Here is a 21638-nt window from a genome sequence, read left to right as displayed (position 1 = left end):
TGGCTGCCTCTAATTCCCTTTGTTTAAGTTTACTTGAGTTGCTTGGTGCTATTTACAGTCAAACATGACAGTATGGCATGGATATAAAATATACATGTCATAAATGCCCTTTAGATTATGTTTGTTAGCTGTCTGTGGGGTATAAATCTTAATGAATTACAGTGGCCAGGTCTAAAAGAGAACAGGTTATTTAATGGCCATAGAGAATATGGAATTTATACACCTCTAACAGGTGTAATACATCTATATAACAGGTGTTATACATCTCTAACAGGGATGCGCGTGGTGCTGTGGCTTAAACCACAGAGCCTAGGACTTTCTGATCAGAAGATCGGCGCATCGAATCCCCGCGACGGGGTGAGCTCCCGTTGCTTGGTCCCTGCTCCTGCCCACCTAGTAGTTCGAAAACACAAAGTGCAAGTAGATAAGTAGGTACTGCTCCGGCGGGAAGGTAAACGACTTTCCGTGTGCTGCTCTAGTTCGCCAGAAGCAGCTTAGTCATGCTGGCCACATGACCGGGAGCTGTACGCCAGCTCCCTCGGCCAATAAAGCGAGATGAGTACCGCAACCCCAGAGTCATCCGCAACTGGACCTAATGGTCAGGGGTCCCTTTACCTTTAACAGGTGTAAAGAAGAGGGAATTTCAGCAGGTATAGCTTGTCATGTAAGCTATTAGTAATGCAGATAGGTAATCGTAGACTAGAGCCTGTGACTTCCCCACCACTTTCCCTTTAAGCATCCATGTGTATTACTTTACTACTCAATCACACAATTAACACTTTCCTTCTCCCACCTGCGGCCAATTACAGCTGCATTCCGAATAGGACAAAACCAATTTTTCATTCCTTTTTTAAAAAAACAGTACTCTGAAGAACACAAATCATAACACCATCATTACAGGAAATAAAATGCGAGTTTTGCTTCTGCCAGCTTGATGCACAGCTCATTTCAAATAAGCAGTTTTGTTGTTAAAAGGCTCAGCCATCCTCTCCCCTGTTAAATGTTTTGTATGGTTCAAAGTAGGGTTGCAAATTTTTCTTTTACTGTTTTGTAAACGGCTTTGAGGGTTGGTTTTTATTTGCAGTCAAGCGGGGAATAAATTGTGCGCATGCCTGATGATCGTCTTCCAAAGCAACTACTCTATTCCGAACTTAAAAATGGAAAGCGTAATGCTGGTGGTCAACAAAAGAGGTTTAAAGACTGTCTCAAGGCAAATCTAAAAAAATGTAGTATAAACACTGACAACTGGGAAACACTGGCCTGCGAACACTCCAGTTGGAGAACAGCCTTTACCAAAGGTGTCCCGGGCTTTGAAGATGCTTGAACTCAGGACGAAAGGGAGAAACGTGCCAAGAGGAAGGCACACTTGGCAAATCCACACCGTGATCACCTGTCGCCCAGAAACTAATGTCCCCACTGTGGAAGGACGTCTGGATCCAGAAGTGGCCTCCACAGTCACTTACGGACTCATTGTTAAAACCATGTTTATGGAAGACAATCTTACGCGGCTACAAGTGATCGCCAAAGAAGAAGATTTTTTACGAAATGTCACAGTTGGGTGGGGCGGGGGGAGATGTCCCTGCCTGCCCCACTGCAACCTCCACCTGCTGAAAATCCCTCTGCAAAAAGAAAAAAGACAACCCCCAACTCAACCCTATTAAAAGTGCAGGAGCCTCGTCCACTTTTCCCACTAAATAAAAATAATAGAAAACAAAGTACCCCTCCCCCCCGCCCGGTACGCAACGGCGGCAGCCTCATCATCCCGTAAGCAGTTTCTGTAATCGAACGGGGGGATATAAACTACACTTCCCATCGTGCCCTGCACGCCACCTCCGCCTCGAATGGCATCCGCGATCTTGCGCGTTGCATTCTGGGTGCAGCAGCAACCGGCCCCGCCCCTCCTCCCGCTCGTCCTTAACCACCATCCCGAACTCGCCCTCGCCCTCTCTAAGGAGGGCGGCTGCGCATGCGTCCTGGGGCCCGGGCGCGACCCGCGCGTGCGCAGTGGCGGCGGCTCTGCAGTGATAGGGGAGGGGGGAGCGGCCGCCATCTTGCCAGTCGGTGCCGGAGGGGGCGCAGCTGGAAGGACCGGCAGCGGCAGCCGCCTCAGCGACGGCGCCACTAGGTGAGTCCGGCCGGGCGGTGGTCGCCGCCTCCTCCTTCTTGCGGCCCATTTGACGGCTCTTTCGTCGTTAGGGTGGTTGTCATTGTGGCTCCTTCTCCTCTTCTGAAAGGGGGCCTCGCCGACGCGGGCTGGGCTCGTTCTCCTCCTGAGTGGCTTCTTCTTCGCCCTTGAGGGCCGCTGTTCCTAAGCCTCTTCCAGCCTTCGAGGGATGTGGTCGGGCGCCCTTTCCCGGGAAGCTTTATGGCGTTTAATTACGTTTTTCTATATGCCGGGGGCCTCCCAGAGTGGCTGGGGCAACCCAGTCAGATGGGCGGGGTACAAATAATTTTATTATTATTTATTCTCAATTAATTAATTAGTTAAATAATTAATGTGGCCTGCCGGAAGCGGGTTTCTGAGGGAGAGAATCGCCCTTCAGCAAACGGGGCGTGCGAATAACGGGCTGCCTTCTCCCTGTTCTGGCGCGAAGCTTCCCATGGCCGCTTCGGCTTTTCAGAGCAAAAACACCACCGCACGTCCTCGGTAAGGATGTGTCTCCTCCGGCTGCTCGTCGCTGTTCTGGGTGGGATCGGGACGAGCCCGTTGCTCGTGAGGAGCCTCCCATTAGGCTTGGCGCTCGCGGAGCGCAGGAAGCTGCCTCATGCCGAGGCCACCCAGCTCAGTGTTGGCGGCACTGGCTGGCAGCGGCTCTCCGGGGTTTTTGCTGGCCCTCCCTAGAGATGCGGTCAGGGGTCCTGACCTGGGACTTCCTGCTTCGCGAGGCAGGCTGTCTACCAGTTAGCTTTGGCCCAGAGGCGGGGTGAGAAGGGAGAGATTCTGTACAGAGAGACAGTGTGGTGTAGGGTCTGGGAGACCAGAGTTCAAATACCCACTCGTTGGGTGAACCTGGGCTATTTACTGCTTCTCAGCCTAACCTACTTTACAGGGCTGTCTTGGGGGGATTAAATGAGGAGATCCATGTGTGATGCCTTGAGGTCCTTGGAGAAAAAGGTGCGCTATAGATGCAAGAAATGATTAAATTTAAATAAATCAATCCTGCAGGGTGTGTGAGGCCCGTTGTTTTTGAACTTGGGTCAGGGGAAAGGCAGCGGGTCCGTCCTCATCACTCTCTTCATCCCTTATTTATAATGCTTCTGAAATTACTCAACTGGCATGCAGCGAATCCTCAGCGTGAGGTAGAAAGGCCTTGCGTGGTTCCCTCATGAGTAAGTCCCTTTGCCTTTTGTTCTTTACCTTTTGAGCGCATTAAGTCAGAAATTGTATTTTGAGGGCAGTGCTGGCTGTCCCAATGTTTGAGGCTCTATGCAGCTTAATGCAGAAGTTGAAAGCTACAAATGGTTGTCCCCCCCCCCAAACCTGGGGTCCTGTTGATGTAATAGCTCAGGAGTGTTGGGCTTCAAATTTGGCTAGCATTTGTGGGATCAGGGCCAAGTTAGTATGACTAAATATTTGAGGGGGGGTGCTGTCAGCATGATCAAGCAAAGATGATCATGGTATTCTTTATGGGGCAGGAGACTTTTGGCTTCTTGGTAGCTCTTCTCTTTTGTTCCCTGCCCCCACAACCTAGCCCAAAATTCCTGCGGTGTGGTGTCTTGCACACCCCGCTGTAAGAAGCTTTGAAGATGTAACTTGTATCATTTGAATGAGGCATATGGCAAGTGCAAGAATAAGGGAAGGTTTTTATTTGAAAGTGTATTCAGTTTAATTGGCTAGAAGCCAGGAATAACGGACTTCATCCAGAGCTGGCTGCATGTTGTTGACCAAGGCAGGGAAAAGAGGCATTTCCTTGGGAAGGAAGTTGGAATTGCTGTTAGTCCTCTATCCAAAAGTTTTAAGTAATTTATGTCCAAAGGAAATACAGTGGTACCTTGGTTTAAGAACAGTCCGGTTTAAGAGCAATTCGGTTTACAAACTCTGCAAAACCAGAAATAGAACTTTACGTTGGTCTAAGAACAGAATCCAAACGGTGGAAGGGCGCCGGCGGCGGAAGGCCTCATTAGGGAAAGCGCGCCTCGGTTTAAGAAAGGTTTTGGTTTAAGAATGGACTTCAAGAACAGATTAAGTTCGTAAACCAAGGTACCACTGTACCAGTAATGTCTCTGCAAGTGTGAAGCGGGGGTTGGGGTAGAGGGTGCAGGAGGTTATTGCCGACTTGCTTGAGTTAGCATAAAATTCAGCTCCCCCACCTTCCTCCCAACATTTGTTGGTAACATGTATGTTTCTTTCGGTTGTGGAGTGTTTCTGGGTGGAGAGCGGCATATAATAGGCTATAAGGACCAAGTGATGTATGCAGTCTGTGCACATTTATTTTGGAAAGCAGTAGAAATATCACATTGCTGAGAAGATGTGATTTTTTGTAGTGTTCTAGACATGCTAATTAACTTTGTGCCTGGAACGATGCACTATGTGCCTGGAATACCAGTCATACCAGCCATGGTTGCCCATAAGTATTGTGACTGAAAAAAAATAGCTGGCTGAAATACACAATAAATCCTTTTCTCTTAAGCCAATTTCCAGTGTGCAGATGGCTACCTTATTTTTCTTTCCTCCAGAAAGGAAGGCAGGACTAGTAGCCGGCATAGCATTCTGCTGTGACTCTTCTTGCCTTAAAGTGCTAGTATCTCTTTTAAAAGTAGGTGGAAGAATGAATTATACAGGTTTCATAGTGCTTCATATTCCACAGGACCATGATAACTGCATGGGTGGTACTATTCCTACTGCCGCTATAATAGTATAGCTGTAATCCTGACTATAATAGTAGTGTTGATATCTTGCTGCTTGAAGGTGATTGTGACTTGGCCAAAGGTCACCAGAACTCATTAAATTTTAAGGCTGCTTTATTGTTTCAGTGGTCTAGTAAACCTGGATGAAAGGACATGGGTGACTCTGTGGTTTAAACCATTGGGCCTCTTGGGCTTGCCGATTGGAAGGTCAGCGGTTTGAATCTGTGCGATGGGGTGAGCTCCCGTTGCTCTGTCCCAGTTTCTGTCAACCTAGCAATTCAAAAGCATGCCAGTGCAAATAGATAATTAGGTACCACTGCGGCAGGGGAGGTAAGTGGTGTTTCCTTGCACTCTCACTTCCACCACAGTGTCAGGTTGCACCAGAAGCAGTTTAATCATTCTGGCCACATGACCTGGAAAGCTGTCTGTGGACAAACACTGGTTCCCTTGTCCTGAAGTGAGATGAGTGCCACACCCCATAGTCGCCTTTGACTGGACTTAACAATCTAGGGGTCATGTACCATATTTTTCACTCCATAAGGCGCACCTAGTTTTTAGAGGGGGAAATCAAGAAAAAACAATGTGTAGCCTGTCTGCTTCTCCCAGAGCTTTTCGGGGCTGCTGGTGGAAGCCCCCCCCCCCCAGCCTCAGCGAGCAGGATCCATCCCGCTGGCTGTCTTGACTTGTGTCTTGGCAGCTATCCCTGAAGCCTTCGGAGCGCAGCGGGACCTCCCGCTGTGTTCTGGAGGCTTCAGGCAGCTATCCCTGAAGTCTGGAGAGCGAGAGGGGTCGGTGTGCACCGACCCCTCTTGCTCTCCAGGCTTCAGTGAAAGCAACGCGAAGCCTCCGGAGCGCGGAGGGAGCGCTCCCTCTGCGCTTTGGAGGCTTCGTGTTGCTATCGCTGAAGCCAAGGAGCCTGCATTCGCTCCATAGGACGCACACACATTTCCCCTTAATTTTTGGAGGGGAAAAAGTGCATCCTATAGAGTGAAAAATACGGTACCTTTTTAAACCTGGATTGCCCCAGCCACTCTGGGCGACACCCAACAAAATATTAAAAACACAAGAAAGCTTCAGACATTAAAAACATCCCTTCAGATGTCTTCTAAAAGTCATATAGTTGTTCAATTTATTTTTGGCTTTAATGCTCATGGACAAATCCAAAGGTTTCTGCTAAAGAACTGGCTATATATGTATATCAATTGCATAGATAGACTAGAAATGATTGATGGTAGCAGTACCACCTCACAGTCTTGCTAAAAGTTTACAAGGAGGCCTTCTGGGACTTGGGGTGTTTGTGTAATTGCCCATTTCTGTTTGAATGTTCTAAAATTATATTGAGATCACTAGTAAAGATCAGCTATCCTTGCTGGAGGACAAGGTCCAAACTCTTCAAAGAGCATCCTTTTTCCTGGAATGGCTTTCACCTTCCCCTCAGGTTTTTGCTAGTTAATAGGGAACTTAATGTAAATTGTCAGCAGCTGGGCTGAGAGGGGTGCCTTTAAGGGAAAGGTAGAGGGCTAATGGCAGAACTTTTTTGCACTGCCACTTGCTTTTGGCCTTTCTTTTTGAGGACAAGCTTCTTCTTTTTTTGCATAGTCACTGCTCTAGGCTTCCAAACAGGAGGCAGACTTGGAACAGTGTCAGTCAGAAATGCCAATGGTGGACTCCTCCATAGTTGAGTAAATGCCTTGGCTCACAGAAACACACATTTCTTTTTGTCCAGTGGCTTCTCATTTTCAGTACTGAAAAGTGTGCCTTCAGTCTTCGAAACTCCCATTGTTCTAGGCACAATTTGTGATAGGGAATTTCATTAGTGCGAGCTGTTTCTGAGCTCTGGGCCCAGTACTGCACCCAAAATTTCAGATTGAAACTGCAGAGTGGAAGGAAAGGAGAAGAGACCCTCTTAATAATATTAGGAGGGTGGGCAGGGGAAGGACTAGACCATGGAAAAATGAACATAACATTTTAGCTGCAGTTCATTCATTTTCAGCTTTGTATTGTTATATAAATAGCAGGCCAAGACATTCCATTGTTGCGCCCATAGCCTAGGTTTAAGGTGCCATTTAACTCCCAGCTTTCATATCTCAAATACTGTGTGACTTCTCTGTTAAGAGGTTTGAGAAATGCTACTATAGTTAACTGGGTAAGGGGAACAGCATTCATTATAAGTGATGGTGACTTGAGCTGATTAATCTGTGTAGCAGATGGCTCTCAGAGATCAGAGAGCCATATACTGTCATACCTCATATTACGTTTGATTCATGATACGTTTTTTCAGGTTGTGTCCTGTGGCGACCCGGAAGTACCGGAAAGGGTTACTTCTGGGTTTCGCCGCATGCACACAAGTGCCAAATTGTGCCATGCGCATGCACAGATATGGCACTTCATGTTGCAGGCTTTTCATGTTGCGGATGGGCATCCGGAATGGATCCTGTTCGCAACCAGAGGTACCACTGTAAATCTAGGATTTTCCAACTGGGGCTGGGCGATATATTGATACATTGTTCCAAACCGGTTTGAAGTCCATATCATGATATTGGTTTCATAATTTTTGACCGGCCAAAAACCCTGAAGCCAGCCAATGCCTCTACATAACTCCATCCTTATTTCAGACATCACGATTCATCACGATGTTGAAACATTGTGATATATCACATTGTTGAAAACCAGCTATCACCCAACCCAACTTCCAACAAAGTGTTTCTTTGAGATTAGGATAAGGCTAACTCCCTTTTAAGTTGGTGGCCATTTCTTGTTACAAATTCCATAGCTTTACTTCTCACTGTATGAAGAAGCTCCTTTTGACTGTCCTTGGTGTTCTACCACTCATTTTCATTGAATGACGATTGGCTTTAGTATTATGAGAGGTGGGGGGAAACCCTTCACTCCACTCTATGCATACTTTTGTAAATCTCTATCATATTTTCTCTTTCTGATGAGCCTGTTCATATTCTGCTCATTTGAGCTCTGACTACTTAGCTTGAGCTGAGCTGTGGAACTCCTTGTGACAAAGTTAGTCAGCAACATAAATTTCTCTAATTTGTTGGGGTGTAAATAATATTTGATACATGGAATAGAAAGCGTTCCACTGTGTTGAGAGGAAGTCTTCCCAGTAGGGTTGAGAAAAGCAGCAGTGCTCTAGGACAGTGTTCTTCAACCTTGGGTCTCCCCTCATGTTGTTGTTGCGCTATAGCTCCTGTCATCCCTGACCATTGGCTATGTCAGCTCAGGATGATGGGGAAGCAAGGTTGAAGATTTGCGCTCTAAGGAGCATGAAGTTACTTGAGAGAGATACTAGTCTGTACTCATGCTATCTGCATTATTTGGAGAACGGAACAAAATATGCATGGCTGGCTGTGATCTGTAATTGCCATCAGCTCAAAATGGCTATGTGCAAGTCTGCTGTCTATAATCTCCCTTGCACAGTACTGTTAGGAAGCTAAGATAAGAGCCGTTGTTAAAATGGATGTGCTGATTTGTGTACTAGACGAATTTGTGCCACACCCTTCAAGCAACGATAAAGCCACCTGCTTCTAGAGCAGTTTGTGAAAGTGGTAATCCCAATTTGATATCAACTTGGATGCCCACAATTCTGCTTGCCAGGGCAGACTATCTTTTCCCTCTGAGGACTCGCAGCAGCCTCTAACAGGTGTTCACTTGTGCAGTTTGGATAAGAAAAGAAAATGGCTGTAATTTCCTTGTCCTTGAACCAATGAAGCAAGACCCTGTTGTGTTTGCAGAATCAGTAGCCAAAAAGGTAGAGACTTGGCTAGTAGCCCAAGCTGATACTTGTGGATTATTGTATAAGAAGCTAGGAACAGTGGTACCTTGGGTTACAGACGCTTCAGGTTACAAACTCCGCTAACCCAGAAATAGTACCTTGGGTTAAGAACTTTGCTTTAGGATGAGAACAGAAATCGTGCGGTGGCGGCAGCGGGAGGCCCCACTTTAGTGGTACCTCAGGTTAAGAACAGTTTCAGGTTAAGAACAGGACCTCCAGAACGAATTAAGTTATTAATCCGAGGTACCACTGTACAGTAGTGTCTTATTCCACCTAGTACTCTTGGAGCATGACATCAAGGGGGGAAATGCAAATTTAGAGCCTAAGGTTATTGATTATGAAACAAGTTTTCTCTTTCATGTGACAACCCTTAAGATATTTGAAGATGACTATTAGGCCTGGCCAGTGTATTGATGCATCTGAAAAGTTCTCACTCAACCCTCCCACCCATCCCAAAAAACTCTCAGCTGCACTGCTGGGAAACTACACAGAATGTGACTGATTGTGACATCTGAATCTGGGCTCATAGTTTGTGTCTCTCCAAACAAACCATAAATACTAGCCAAGATTTTTGTAAGTCACGTTGAGGCTTTTTTCTTTTTAACGATCAGATGGTATCTAAATTTTATGAAACAAATAATAAATTATTGGCTTACTGTTTGTGGTTTATTTGGAAAGCAGCAAACTGTGTGCCTCTACCTTGGATGTCATGATAAACCAGATTGTGTCTTGTTTCCCAGTGCATGGCAGGAGTAGGCACTGGGGAGGAGCAGAGTAAGAATTTGGTTGCTCATTCACATTAAACCATTTAAAAAAAAACAAACTTCCGTGCTATTCCATAATTTGGTACAAATGGTGGATTCTGTACCCAAGCCTACTTTACATTGTTTAAAATATAAACTTTCTTGCTACATATCATGAGCTGTTGGTTCAAGGCAGAACTGAGAACAAAGCTTCCTCTTCTAACTCCAAAGAACAGCTATGGACAGTTACTTGGAACATGACTTTGTCTTTATGTGGAACAAATCTTGGCAACCTTCCGCAATGAGTCATCCTGCTGTGTAATGTACTACAATCTAATGTTGCCAGTTCTGTGTCTTACAAGACTGTTCTGTTTTTGGAGTTGCCAGTCTGTTAATTAAGGAGCCACACGATTCGTTCAGAATACTCATAGCGCTATCTATGACACTTACTCCTGAGCGACTTCCTTTCTGTTATATAATTGAATGCACACAAGTTTTCTGGCCCAGTTGTTCCCAGAACTGTGGTGGCACATCCTTGAATTCTTATCTAAAAGCATCTATCCTACCCCACTTTCCTTAAGATGTCTAGAGCTCCTGGTTTCTCTAGCTGGAGGTAAGCATCTGTCAGAGTTCCTCATGGAGCTGAGGTGCATCCTGGCAAATAAGAACAAGGCTTGTGGAGAGGCAGTTGTTGCTACTAACAATATTCTCTTGCTTCTATCTCCTTGATGCTTTGCTCCTGGAAGGATGCTACCTTCCTGTTTTAAAAAGTTGAGTCAAGTGTACACATTTGTATCTGCTCAGGTGAACAATCTTAAACCCTAAGCTCACTGCCACCCTAAGTGAAAATTGTAACATATTTTTGCTCTTATGCAGCTTCTGAAAATGGTTATGGCTGGCTGGCATGCCTTCTTAGCCCTTAGCAGGGCACTTTCATAGCTAACATTGCATCATCCAACCTATAAAGCGTGCCACTTATCAACATAAAGAGTTGGTGAAACATGAGATTTGTGGACCCTATGAAATCAATACTTCTTATTCCTACTTGAGAACTCTCATCAGCTCTAAGTTTCCATGGAGAGCCTGGGGAAGCCCAGAACTTTAAAGCTTCAATTAGAAATCACCCAGCAGGTGGCTCTAGAAATCTCTCCTGCAGTGTTGGGGCAGGCTGCATGCAGATTCATGTAACTAGGAGCCTATTGAGTGGTGAAGTAACTTGCACTGTTTGCAAGTGTGCTTTCAGGAGCTGCTTTTGCAAGGCTGATACTGAAGTTAGACCTATGCAGGTACAGACGAGCAGCTACTTAACTCTTCAGCTGCACCTTGCAAATAAGTCTAGCTTAGACTCTAAGGAACACAATATGAAGTTTGCCTTGACCAGAGATCATAACAAAATATCTTATTGGACTACCTCATGTAAATATTGCAGTTCCATGTGACTAATTAGGGGAATTGGACAAGCTTCCAAGCCAGTGTTTGCTTATTAGGCAAAGAGTAGTTTTGGGACTAGAAGTCCACTGATGTCAGTTGGTATTGGTATTCTACCAAAACCTGAAAGGACTCAGAAACTTGTTCTGGCAATTGGATTTATAAATTTGAGTACTGCATATTATGGAATTATCTGTGTAGTAGGGATTGTTGGTAAATGATGTAAGCATAAAGATGACAGCATGTTCTGTTAGGATGCATAAATACTGATTGTTTGGAATAGAAGTGCAAGGCATACGCTTCCTTGATGGGAACAGGCCAGTGTCCAAGAATAATCTTGATCTGGTGAAATGGGAGTCGTTGAATTATCCGACTTATCAAAGCTATTAAATTGTCTTAAGCCTATGCTCTGTACTGTAAGTCTCATAATCTCCTCTCTTGTATCTGTAGATATGATTTAAGCACCATGGAAAAGAAAGATTAAGATTTCAACATGATTGGAGGCCTATTCATTTATAATCATAAGGGAGAGGTTTTAATCTCTCGAGTCTACAGGGATGACATTGGGTAAGTACTTCAACAACATTTTCACCCTGCTTTCATTCTGCACCCGCATCCAAGTTCTTGTAGCTTCTGAGCTGCTGCTTTAACTGTGTATGCATGTAGAGATTGTGTGCTATGTGTTGCATCCAGTCTGTGTCTATTCTTCTACGTCTCTGGGTATATCATAGCTTGAATCATTCCCAGTCAAATGTCCATCATGATAGCGTAGTTGGGAATAGCTCTCCTTAAATGCCGTATTGATTCTAGTATGAGGAGAACTTCTTTAGGATGGTCTCTCATAGTTACAGGGCTACAGCCATCAATGTGACATTGATCATTGTCTGAACAGTTTCATAGGCTTTAATTTCTTTAGGAAAGTACTTAAAGCCTATGAAACTGCTCAGATGCTGATCAGTGTCACTTTAATCATTGTACTTCTGTGACCATCACAGACCTGTCTTGAATGCAGCACCGTGGTGTCTTGGTTCAGATTCCTGAGTGCTTCTCTGTTGGGTTTAGAGCATGGTTTAATTCTAGCTCCCTAGAAGTATAGATGGCTTCTGGATCAGGACTAGATTTTAGTATCTTTTTTGTCTCCTATCTTCCTTCAGCTTAAGAAACCGATGCATGCTTTGTAGAATCCTAGAACTTGACCCAATGAGTCAACCTTGCAAGCATTTACTATAATTCTGCGCTTCAAGAGATATTTATTTATTTGGTCTATATACTACCCTTTATCCAAATATCCCAGGGTGTGTACAACATTAAGAACATATCTTACACAGTATAATAATAAAAACATAATACAGTACATAATAGTACACAGCATAATAAAATAATCATAAAAAACAACAAGCCCAGCCTCCAAGCCTGCCTTGATGTTGTGCCACATACCTGGGTGGGCACAACTGGCTGAGAGCAACTCCACACTTTTCACCCACCAAGGGAGACTTACAATTGCTGTAGAGTAGTGGCCTACTCTCTGTTCTGCTTGTCATTGCTGCTTTGCCTTCCCTGTTACAGCCCTTGTTCCAGCAAAGGAGGAATCTGAAGCCCATGTTAAGCTCCTGATTGTTCGCTTGAAGACCCACCCTTACTTGCTGCACATCTGATGGCATGTATGATGCTCGGTGTAGTGCAGCTGAGCATGGCTTCCTCAGAATGGCCTCATGGGCCTAATTGGGAAGCATGGTGGGTCAGTTTTGGCCTACGGGCCTGAGTTCCCTCCCCTGAAGTACAAGTTTAGCATAGTTTCCCATTCAGACTTGGGCCTGCTATGGTGATTGGTGTCTGATCTTTTCTGTTATGCTTTAGGCAGCAGGACTGTCTGTTGGTCTCATAACCTGTTACTGTTAAGCACTGTTCTGGCAGAAGCTGTAGCCTTTAAGTGCACAATTATTGTCTTAAAGATGAGTTTTTCCTCTTAAGGAAAGGTAAAATCAGGTTCTTAAAATCAAGAAAAAATCATAACCATACATTAAAACATACAAAAGATTGAAAAAAGGTAAATACCTATTTACTAATTGTAGTTTTGTGAAGTATAGCCACACTCCAGTAGCTGGCAGATGGGACGTAAAAGAAAACATTCTGCACACCAGTTGAGGGAAAGTAAAAGTCAAGTTCTACAGCTACATAACTTCTCAGGGAGTTACTGTATTTTTTAATGAAAAGAGTGCAACTATAACTTACAGCCAAGGCCACACTTTCAAATGAGTGTTTATTTTGCCTGCAGTGTCTTATTCTGGATCTACTGCATGTTCAGCTACTGTACCTAGTCTCCAAAATATCACTCCTCATATCAGCTCAGTGTAATGCATAATGTGTGAATGTGTCTTAACTTTGTTTCTAGCCTTGGAAATTTGTGCTTTAAGGCTTGGAACATGGCTCCTGACACTTAAGCATGGCTCTACCCCAGGAGCTCATGCTAAACTGATTCTCCCTATTTTTGAATAGATAATGTAAGCCTCACTATTCAGGTTTGTAAATAGCAACTCACCCATTACCTGCGGCTAGTTTATCCCTGCCAGGAGTCCTTACAAAAGTTGTTAAAGTAGAAAGATATTGGTATATGTGGGATAAGAGGTCACCTGCTTCTTGTGGACTGATAAAGCTGGATCAAATTAATTATGATGAGCCCAGCATTCACTATTACCTATTTGCCAGAAAATTGGCGCATGGGGGTTTTTTTTGGGTCTTGTCAAAGTGCTTCTTCTGCCTCCTGAATGGTACATTAAACTATTGGTTTTGGGGAAGGAGAGAGGTTTGAAACCTGTACACTATGGACACACAGAATAAAGCTTCAAATGACACATTTATCTGGTGCCTAGACATGATCAGGGTGACTAATGTAGATTGTGGATTGGTCACAGCTCAAATTTCTAAAGACGAAGAGGGCCAATAGTAGCATGCCTAGCTGCCTGCATGAGCTTGGAACTTCTGCACAGCTTATTACAGCTGATCTGTGTTGCCATCTTCTATCACAGGACTCTGTCAATCCTCTTCTCATAGGAGGGCTGTGATATGAAACTAGTTAACTATTTTGAAACATGTTTCCCTTTAACTATTTTTAAACGCACTTGGCTGCAAAGGATTGGGGCAGAGCTTTAAAAACCTGTAACACTTGTGGCCAGTCTCAAGTGGAGCTTCTGGCTTTCATTGAACAGCATGTGTCTGCCTAATATGTGAAAGTAAATTCCATGAACTTCGCATGGTTTAAACAGTGTAAAAATTAGTGAGTCAAATTAAGAGTTCTGGATTTTGTCTGAGAGCTTTGTACTGTACAGTGCCAAGAGATCACAGTTAACACTTAAAAAAACCCCTTACGCATGTATAGAGAAGTGGGGTGTAATTTGCACAGATCCCATTGCACAATTGTGTATCGATACAAAACTAATACAGCTAATCCAGGATATGTAGCATGGGAGATAAGTCCTACCTGCTATTCTTGGGTGCATCTGGTGCATTATGGAAGTGCTACAAGTAGAAAATAGATGATTGAATCTTACTGTTAAGCAGCCTGCTTGTCAGAGCGGAAGCTGCAAGGAAGCAGGGTTGCTGACTAAGCCGCAGTTGGGCCAAATGATAGTGAGATGGGAAGGAATGTGCATGCTTGCAATAACACTTGTCCAGATAATGTTGTTATTTCCCAATAGATGCCACACTATTAATAACTCTGTCCAGGGCAGCAAAATAATATAACAATGTTATAAACCTCATGTAATTCACTTGGCAACAGATTTGTTAGATAACTCCATCTCTTTGCTGAGATATAATTTTCATTCTTGGAGCAGCAAGTCCCAAGTGACACTCTAGAAGCCATTGATGCAGAATTGGCTGCAGTTCTAAACAAAAGTGATGCCACTACTAAGTTTCTATTTGCAGATTTTGGTATTACAAGCAGGTGTGGGGAGCAGAATTGATCTGTGCTGGTGTCTTGCAGAGAACATGCAAGGATCTATTGCTGCTAGCCATGCCTTTCCTAGTTTCTACAGAAGGAAAGCTTTATTGGGCAAATCATAGCTTCTGTTATCCATGAAATGTGTTTTCATGCATTGAGGGCAAATTACCAGAGCCATATGGCTTTGGAATGTTGACCTTGTATGCCTGTATAACAGTTCGATAAAGCAATGTCCTGAATTACTATACTGCTCATGCAAGACTTCTCTGGTCAGGTTTGTGGTATGCATGGAGCATGTCTGTCTAGTGTGCAGCAGTGATCTTCTAGCTGCATGTTGGCTTGGCAAAAAATAAAAAATATTGCAGGACAGACAATTATATTAGGCAGCTATGAAGTTTGGGTACTGATCAGTCATTGTATTTCCTCATTAGCATTGCTGCCAGATACTGAATTTTGAGAACTTGCCCCTTCAGTAGCTTTCAAGAATCTGTTCCAAAACATAACTAGCATTTAGGTATTTGTATTTCTACCAGTTTATCTCAGTTAGAGCACACTTGTTCAGATTAGGATATATTTCAGTGCATTGACTAATTCAACGAAGTATTCTTTAGGAAAGGAAATAGAAATACCAGATTGCAGCCACCACTTTTAGATGGACAAGGATGTGGCAAAGGATGTGTAGGCTAGATCTAGGCTGCTCTGCCCACAACAGCACACTGTCTTCTTCTAAATGGTAATAACAGAATCTGAGCATATTCTAACTTGAACTTGCATATGTAAAGTTGCTGCCTTAAACATCAAAGGAAGTGAGACTTTACAACTTGCTACTTGAATTCTTTTAAAATTTGTGTTTCTTCATACTGCATTTGCATAGCAGAGTCAGAATGGCTTGAGAAGTGGAAACATCCCTCTGAATCTTCAGTTGATGTAGAAATTGTCAACTGGGGCTAAGGGCAAAGAAAAGTGTTTGGCAGGGACTTTCCAAACTCGAAGTATTTGTTCCAAGAGTGCTTGTTATAAATAGGATGAGGCTGCACTCATAGAAACAGAGTAATTTATTTCAGTTGGTGGTTCTGTGCCTCAAAGGACTTTTGAGAACTGGCAGGTTGATGCTTCCCATCTCCTAAAGCAGCCGAGTTGGCCTCCAAAGTTGTAAGATGGACTTGAAAGCTAGCTAATAATGCAAACTCTAAAACATTCTGAGTTGTCACATTTACTCTTCAATATCTTTAGGGCATGAATGTTGGCATTCAAGTTTCTGCAGCTGAGGACTAGAAATAGTTAAAGCCCAAAGCAAAGCAGGCTATTGAAAGTGTGGCCAAAGGCTAATTCAAGCTTTGGCTTCCTTGTCCCATATTTTATCAGTGGCATCAAGTGCCATGATCTGTAGCTGTCTCTTGACCTTGGGTTCTCCATGAACAGTGTTAAACCTGTATGTTTTGCTGCCCCTGTAAGAGCTCAGCTGCCGCTGCCTAGGGCATTTAAGTACCACTTTGAAACTTTGGAGTGGGAGGGGGTTGCTGTCTGTCGTCTCTTCTTTCTTTTCTTTCTTTTTGTTCAGATTCATTGTGCTTTGTGTGTATGTGTGTGTTCTAACCTTTCTCTTGTTGCTGTCACTCCTCCTTTTTCTTCGCTGGCGCCATTTCTGTTCATCCCATCTCATTGGCTGCTGTAGCAATAGGTAAGAGATGTATGGCAGGATGTAATGGGCACTGCAGTATGGGGGAACTGATTTGATATACCAAATTTAATAGTATGGCCAAAGTCACTGTAGTATTACATCAAAAGCATATGTTAACATTAATGCAAATAGTCCGGCCCATTTCAAAGCAACTCATCACCCTCCCAGTTTAAGAGGTTGAAACCTACAGACTCTTAAGTCGCTTGTATAACACATTGTCTGACCTCAAGGAAACTGGTGTATTGAGAAGCTATGTACACCTGAGTCTCCTCCCATTATTCTTAGAGCTAGTATTACTTGGGCAGATTTATCACGTAGTAACGTTGATGCAAAAGAAGCTTGGAAAGTGTGCTCTCTTAAGAGTGAAACAGACACATATAACATCTGTCTGCAGCACTAAAGGCAGTTTGGAGCTCTGAGTAGAGCAGGCAGCTGAGCACCAAAGTTTCAACAAATCAGGTGTTCTGTCTTTCTGGCTTCACCTCTCTTGGTTTTTCCTTCAGTATTCTTCCCTGTCAAAAGGCAGATCCGGGAGGCTTTGGAGAAGATAAACTTGTATATTTTATAGTGCTCTATCCTTGCCTTGCTTTATTTATTACACCCTGCCCTTTCTCCAGTGTGCTCAACGTAGCTTGGAAGGTGTCTCTCTCACCTCCCATTTTATCCTTGCAGTCCTGTGAGGTAGGCTAAGCCAAGCAGGAGTGACTGTCCCCAGGTCTCCCAGTAAGCTTGGTTGCTGAGTGGGAATTTGGGCCTGGATCTCCCTGGTCTTAGTTGTCACTCTAGCCATGATGCCACACAGACTTGATTTGAGTTTGGTGGAGCATGTATATTGCAACAGTCTCTTATTCACTACTGCAACCAAATATTCAGTATGCATTGGCAGATGCATGGATGATGAGGAATGATGTGCTTTGGTACCTGAAAGCATTAAATGGTACATAAAAGGTACTGCTTTGAAGTTTCTTCCCATAGCTGAAAGGGACACAGTAAGTTCCCTGGGAAGTTCCCTGTTGTTAACATTCCCATAGATGCTTGCAGAGCCTCCTGATTGACAGTCTCCCCAGGGTGGAGATTCCTTGCCCTCCTGGGCAGCTTGTTCCACTGCTGAATTTGCTCTTACACCGGCAAACAGTTGCTTCATGTGCAATATAATATACTGTTGTTCTGTCCATAGTGTTGCTTAGAGCAGTTCTTTTCAACTTGTGATACTTCACCATATGCCTGGCTGTTCAAGTGTCATTAGTTGAAAAGCGCTGATTAAGAGCTAAATTTTACATCTATTTAATAATAAACTTGGTGTAGACTATACATGTAAACCAGATTAAATCCTTAAGAAGCATGCCTTCTGAAGTTGGAGGAATAGGTCAGCATGCCTATGTCTGTCAACAACACTTTGGTTTCTTCAGCAGAGATATAGGTAAACAACTTGGTGGGATAGTATGTATCCTGTCTGCCTGGTGCTTTTGGTCTCTCACTCTTGTCTTCCTGCCACATTCCAATTCTCCAGGCGGAATGCAGTGGATGCCTTCCGGGTCAATGTCATCCATGCACGGCAGCAAGTGCGCTCACCTGTTACCAACATTGCCCGCACCAGTTTCTTCCATGTCAAGCGTTCCAACATCTGGCTGGCTGCTGTCACCAAGCAAAATGTCAATGCTGCCATGGTCTTTGAGTTCCTCTACAAGATGTGTGATGTGATGACTGCCTATTTTGGAAAGATCAGTGAAGAGAACATAAAGAACAACTTCGTGCTCATCTATGAGCTACTGGATGGTGAGAATGAGCTGTTCTGACTCAATGCTGGGGGGCTTGTTTAGCAGTAGATGCCCAGAACTTGCATTGTAAACTTGGGGTTGCCAGTATGGGCTAGCAGGTGTTGGGCATGTTGTTGATGTAAACATTCAGGTCTCCCAAGTGCTTAGCCAGATGGGCGGGGTATAAATAATAAAATTATTATTGTTGGTATTAGGCTTCCAATAACTTTCCATTTAATGCTAAATGCTAAAGTTATAACGAGCTGGTGCAGTTGGGAAAACTTTGTGTTGGGTGTAGCCCACCGCAAGCACTTCATTTTCTCTGTACAGTAGTTTGCTTCTGCTTTGTATTTAATTCTACATAGAGTTTAAGATGGGGAGGTTACCTTGTCTTCTTCCATCAAGTGAATGAGTCATCCTAGCTTTGGAAACAAGATTTCAACTCGTAATGTGCTTTGTTTGTAGAGTTTGTAGAATTAAGTTGCAGACTGAAGACTTTATTTAATGCAGAGTGTGTGTGTAGTACAAATACCACTTGTTTGGGAGGTAGAACTCTGCTGAACAGCCTTAGCTTACACTAACTCCATAATTGTCACTAGTGTACTTATAGAAATTCTGCTTTAATGAAAGTCTCATGACTTGACTAGTCCCTAACTTGCACCAAGGAGACAATTGGCTGTATCTGAATTTGCTGCTCTAATTGCAACCTTCCAGTTGGCCCCCCTAATTCTGTTTCTGCTGCATTATTTGACCATTCTGATGCAGGGACTCTGCAGAACTACCTGCCCTCAGATTAGATACATCGTGGAACGTTTCACATACAGAAAGATGTGATTAGGTTTGCGAGGGCAGGTAATTCTTCATATTACATGCTTTAAAAAGTGAACCATGTGTTCAAAAAGCAAACCTTTTCAGGTGAAAAGTGAAGTGTGCTTGCAATTCTAATTCAGGAAAAAATATAGACCCTCATTTAACAGTCTGGTAAGCCTTGGTTTAAAGAATCCTTCTTAACAGCTGCTACTGAGAGATGTTTCAGTTCAACTCTATTCCCACAGGCTATCTACTACTCAAAAGATTCAGTACTTTCATTTACAAGGTGGCAGGTGTCCACTTTAGTTCTTAATGTTGGTCTTTCTGTGATCCAAAGAACGTGATTAAGCTTCCTTAATTCCCAAATTCTATAGTCATGGTTTAATTACTGCTGTATCAATGTGACAAAGATAGTGGAATTCCAGGAATGGCACCAGTGTGCTGGAATTTATGAGCCTGGTTCCTAAAGCTTTGTTCAAGCCTGTCTGGGAGAGAGAGTGGGAAGGCTATATAGATCTTCAGCTTGCTGGAGTCTAGCAGGAAGCAGGTCCTGAAGTGCAGTGTCACTTCCTATTTGTGCTGCAGATCTGGATCCTGAGAGGCAGCTCAGAGGGAGGGGCTGGGTGGGGGCAGCTAATGGCAGTTTTCTTTTTCCCAAGCCTGGCTGGTCGGCCTGCCCTGCAACACCTGCTACTCTGCTGTTATTTTTTTAGGTTTTGATTTTTATGGTATGCTCATGCGAAAATCAAAACCTAAAGAAAACGCTGCAAAGATAGATTATTCTGCTGCTGTTGGATAATCCTGCTTCAGAGCAGGTTCCCTTGGATGTCTGGATTCCATCCTGTTAAGTGGACTCTCTGTCTTACCTTTACTGCTGCAGACTATAGGGCAGCTCCGTGGGATCAATGTCGAACATGATTGCAGTTGGTGTGGGGAATTGGGTGGTTGCTTGTCAGCGTGAGCAAAGGCTGCAGTTGATGCACCAAACTTTTTGGTGGTTGTCTTTTCTCTGATAACTCTTTACCCCCTTCTGTAGAAATCCTGGATTTTGGTTACCCTCAGAATTCCGAGACGGGGGCCCTGAAAACCTTCATAACTCAGCAAGGAATCAAGAGCCAGGTAAAAAATGGGAAAGAGGGTAAGAAGAGTTGGGATATGGGGTGCTCACTTTTCTGTACATAATTGGTTAGAGTGACCACAGACTCTCAGTGACTGTGACAGAAATTGGCTATTTTTAAAACATCCTATGCCCTTTTAAAATGTGGTTCTTCTCTTTTTTTGGGGGGGGTGTTATTTGGTTGCTGTTTTTATTTTGATTATATATATTGTGGTTTTATATGTTCTTGTTTTGTGAATGCCCTGAGACCTCCGGGTATAGGGCGGTATATAAATTCAACAAACAAATAAATAAAACACGGAGCTCCTCCTATTGGGAGATGGATGGTTTTCTGGAGTCCCTCTTTTCTCATCGGGAAACAAGGTGTACGGATCCCTGAAGTGCTCTTACCGTCTTGGCTTATTCCCTTGGACTATTTTAAAAGAACAGCGTAATTAAAGGACCCTGTTCAGCTTTGCCAGTTCTAGAATAACCTGCCTGTATCCAGTTCTCTAACATGGTCCGTGTAGGTGGTGGTATAGAATATCAAAGTTGGACGCCTGTGTGTTTACTCAGAAACCTTTCAGTCAAATATTTCAGATGTTGGCTTCTGCATTGTAATGACTCTGTGGCGTTAGCAATTGTATCAAAATAAGCTGAGATGCTGACTAAAGACTAACACTGTTGTAATAAACCTATGTGAGAAGGCGACGGATCTTCTACCCTTGGTCTCTTAGCATAGGTGGAAAGATAAGAATGAGATATGGCTTCAAGTTACAAGAAAGGAGTTTCCAACTAAACATCAGGAAAAACTCTGACATTAAGAGCTTTTTGACAGTAGAAGGGGACTCCCTTGGGAGGTGTGGACTCTCTCTCCTTCCTTGGTTTTTCAGCAGAGGTTGGATGGCCATCTGTCATGGATGCTTTAGTTGAGTTTCCTGCATTGCAGGGGGTTGGACTAGATGACCCTTGGGAGTATCTTCCAACTTTACAATTCTATGATTCTATTTTTGGAGTGGAGGGCAAGAGAAGGATGTTGGAAATGCTCTGAAGCAAAAGACTGGAGCAGAACTATAGCACTATAATTCAAATGATGGTTCAGAAATTAGTTCTAGGTGGCATATGGAAGGAGTCATGAAAAGTGGCATGTTTTATACTGTAAGTAATCTGGGACAGATTAAGTATAGATAAACAGGGCTTGTAAATTGGCCAAAAGATTTGACCTGCACTAATACTAGTGGTGGACGCAGGTGGCACTGTGGGTTAAACCACAGAGCCTAGGACTTGCCGATCAGAAGGTTGGCAGTTCGAATCCCTGTGACGGGGTGAGCTCCCGTTGCTTGGTCCCAGCTCCTGTCAACCTAGCAGTTCGAAAGCACGTCAAAGTGCAAGTAGATAAATAGGGACCACTCCGGCGGGAAGGTAAACGGTGTTTCCGTGCGCTGCTCTGGTTCGCCAGAAGCGGCTTAGTCATGCTGGCCACATGACCCGGAAGCTGTCTGCGGACAAACGCCGGCTCCCTCGGCCCATAGAGCGAGATGAGAGTCGCAA

At 43.9% G+C, this 21638-nt stretch overlaps 1 protein-coding gene across 2 annotated transcripts in view; it reads left to right on the top strand.

Moving 5' to 3' along the window:
* The first annotated feature begins 1997 nt into the window (after nt 1-1997).
* Nucleotides 1998-21638, top strand: part of AP2M1 (adaptor related protein complex 2 subunit mu 1) — a 28330-nt gene continuing 8689 nt past the window's right edge. Inside the window, exons 1-4 of one of the 2 annotated variants that reach the window (XM_053390769.1) lie at nt 1998-2125; nt 11254-11370; nt 17935-18200; nt 20028-20110. In XM_053390769.1, coding sequence (XP_053246744.1) covers nt 11297-11370; nt 17935-18200; nt 20028-20110 — 423 coding nt within the window. In that variant the 5' untranslated portion in view covers nt 1998-2125; nt 11254-11296. Of the gene's footprint in view, nt 2126-2548; nt 2648-11253; nt 11371-17934; nt 18201-20027; nt 20111-21638 lie in introns of those variants that run through there. The other variant, XM_053390770.1, reaches the window with a different exon arrangement.

The sequence above is a fragment of the Podarcis raffonei genome, chromosome 5, assembly GCF_027172205.1.
Source record: "Podarcis raffonei isolate rPodRaf1 chromosome 5, rPodRaf1.pri, whole genome shotgun sequence".
NCBI classification, from domain to species: Eukaryota; Metazoa; Chordata; class Lepidosauria; order Squamata; family Lacertidae; genus Podarcis; species Podarcis raffonei.
The sequence above is the reverse complement of the archived record's forward strand: the minus strand, read 5'-3'. Positions and strand labels throughout refer to the sequence as shown.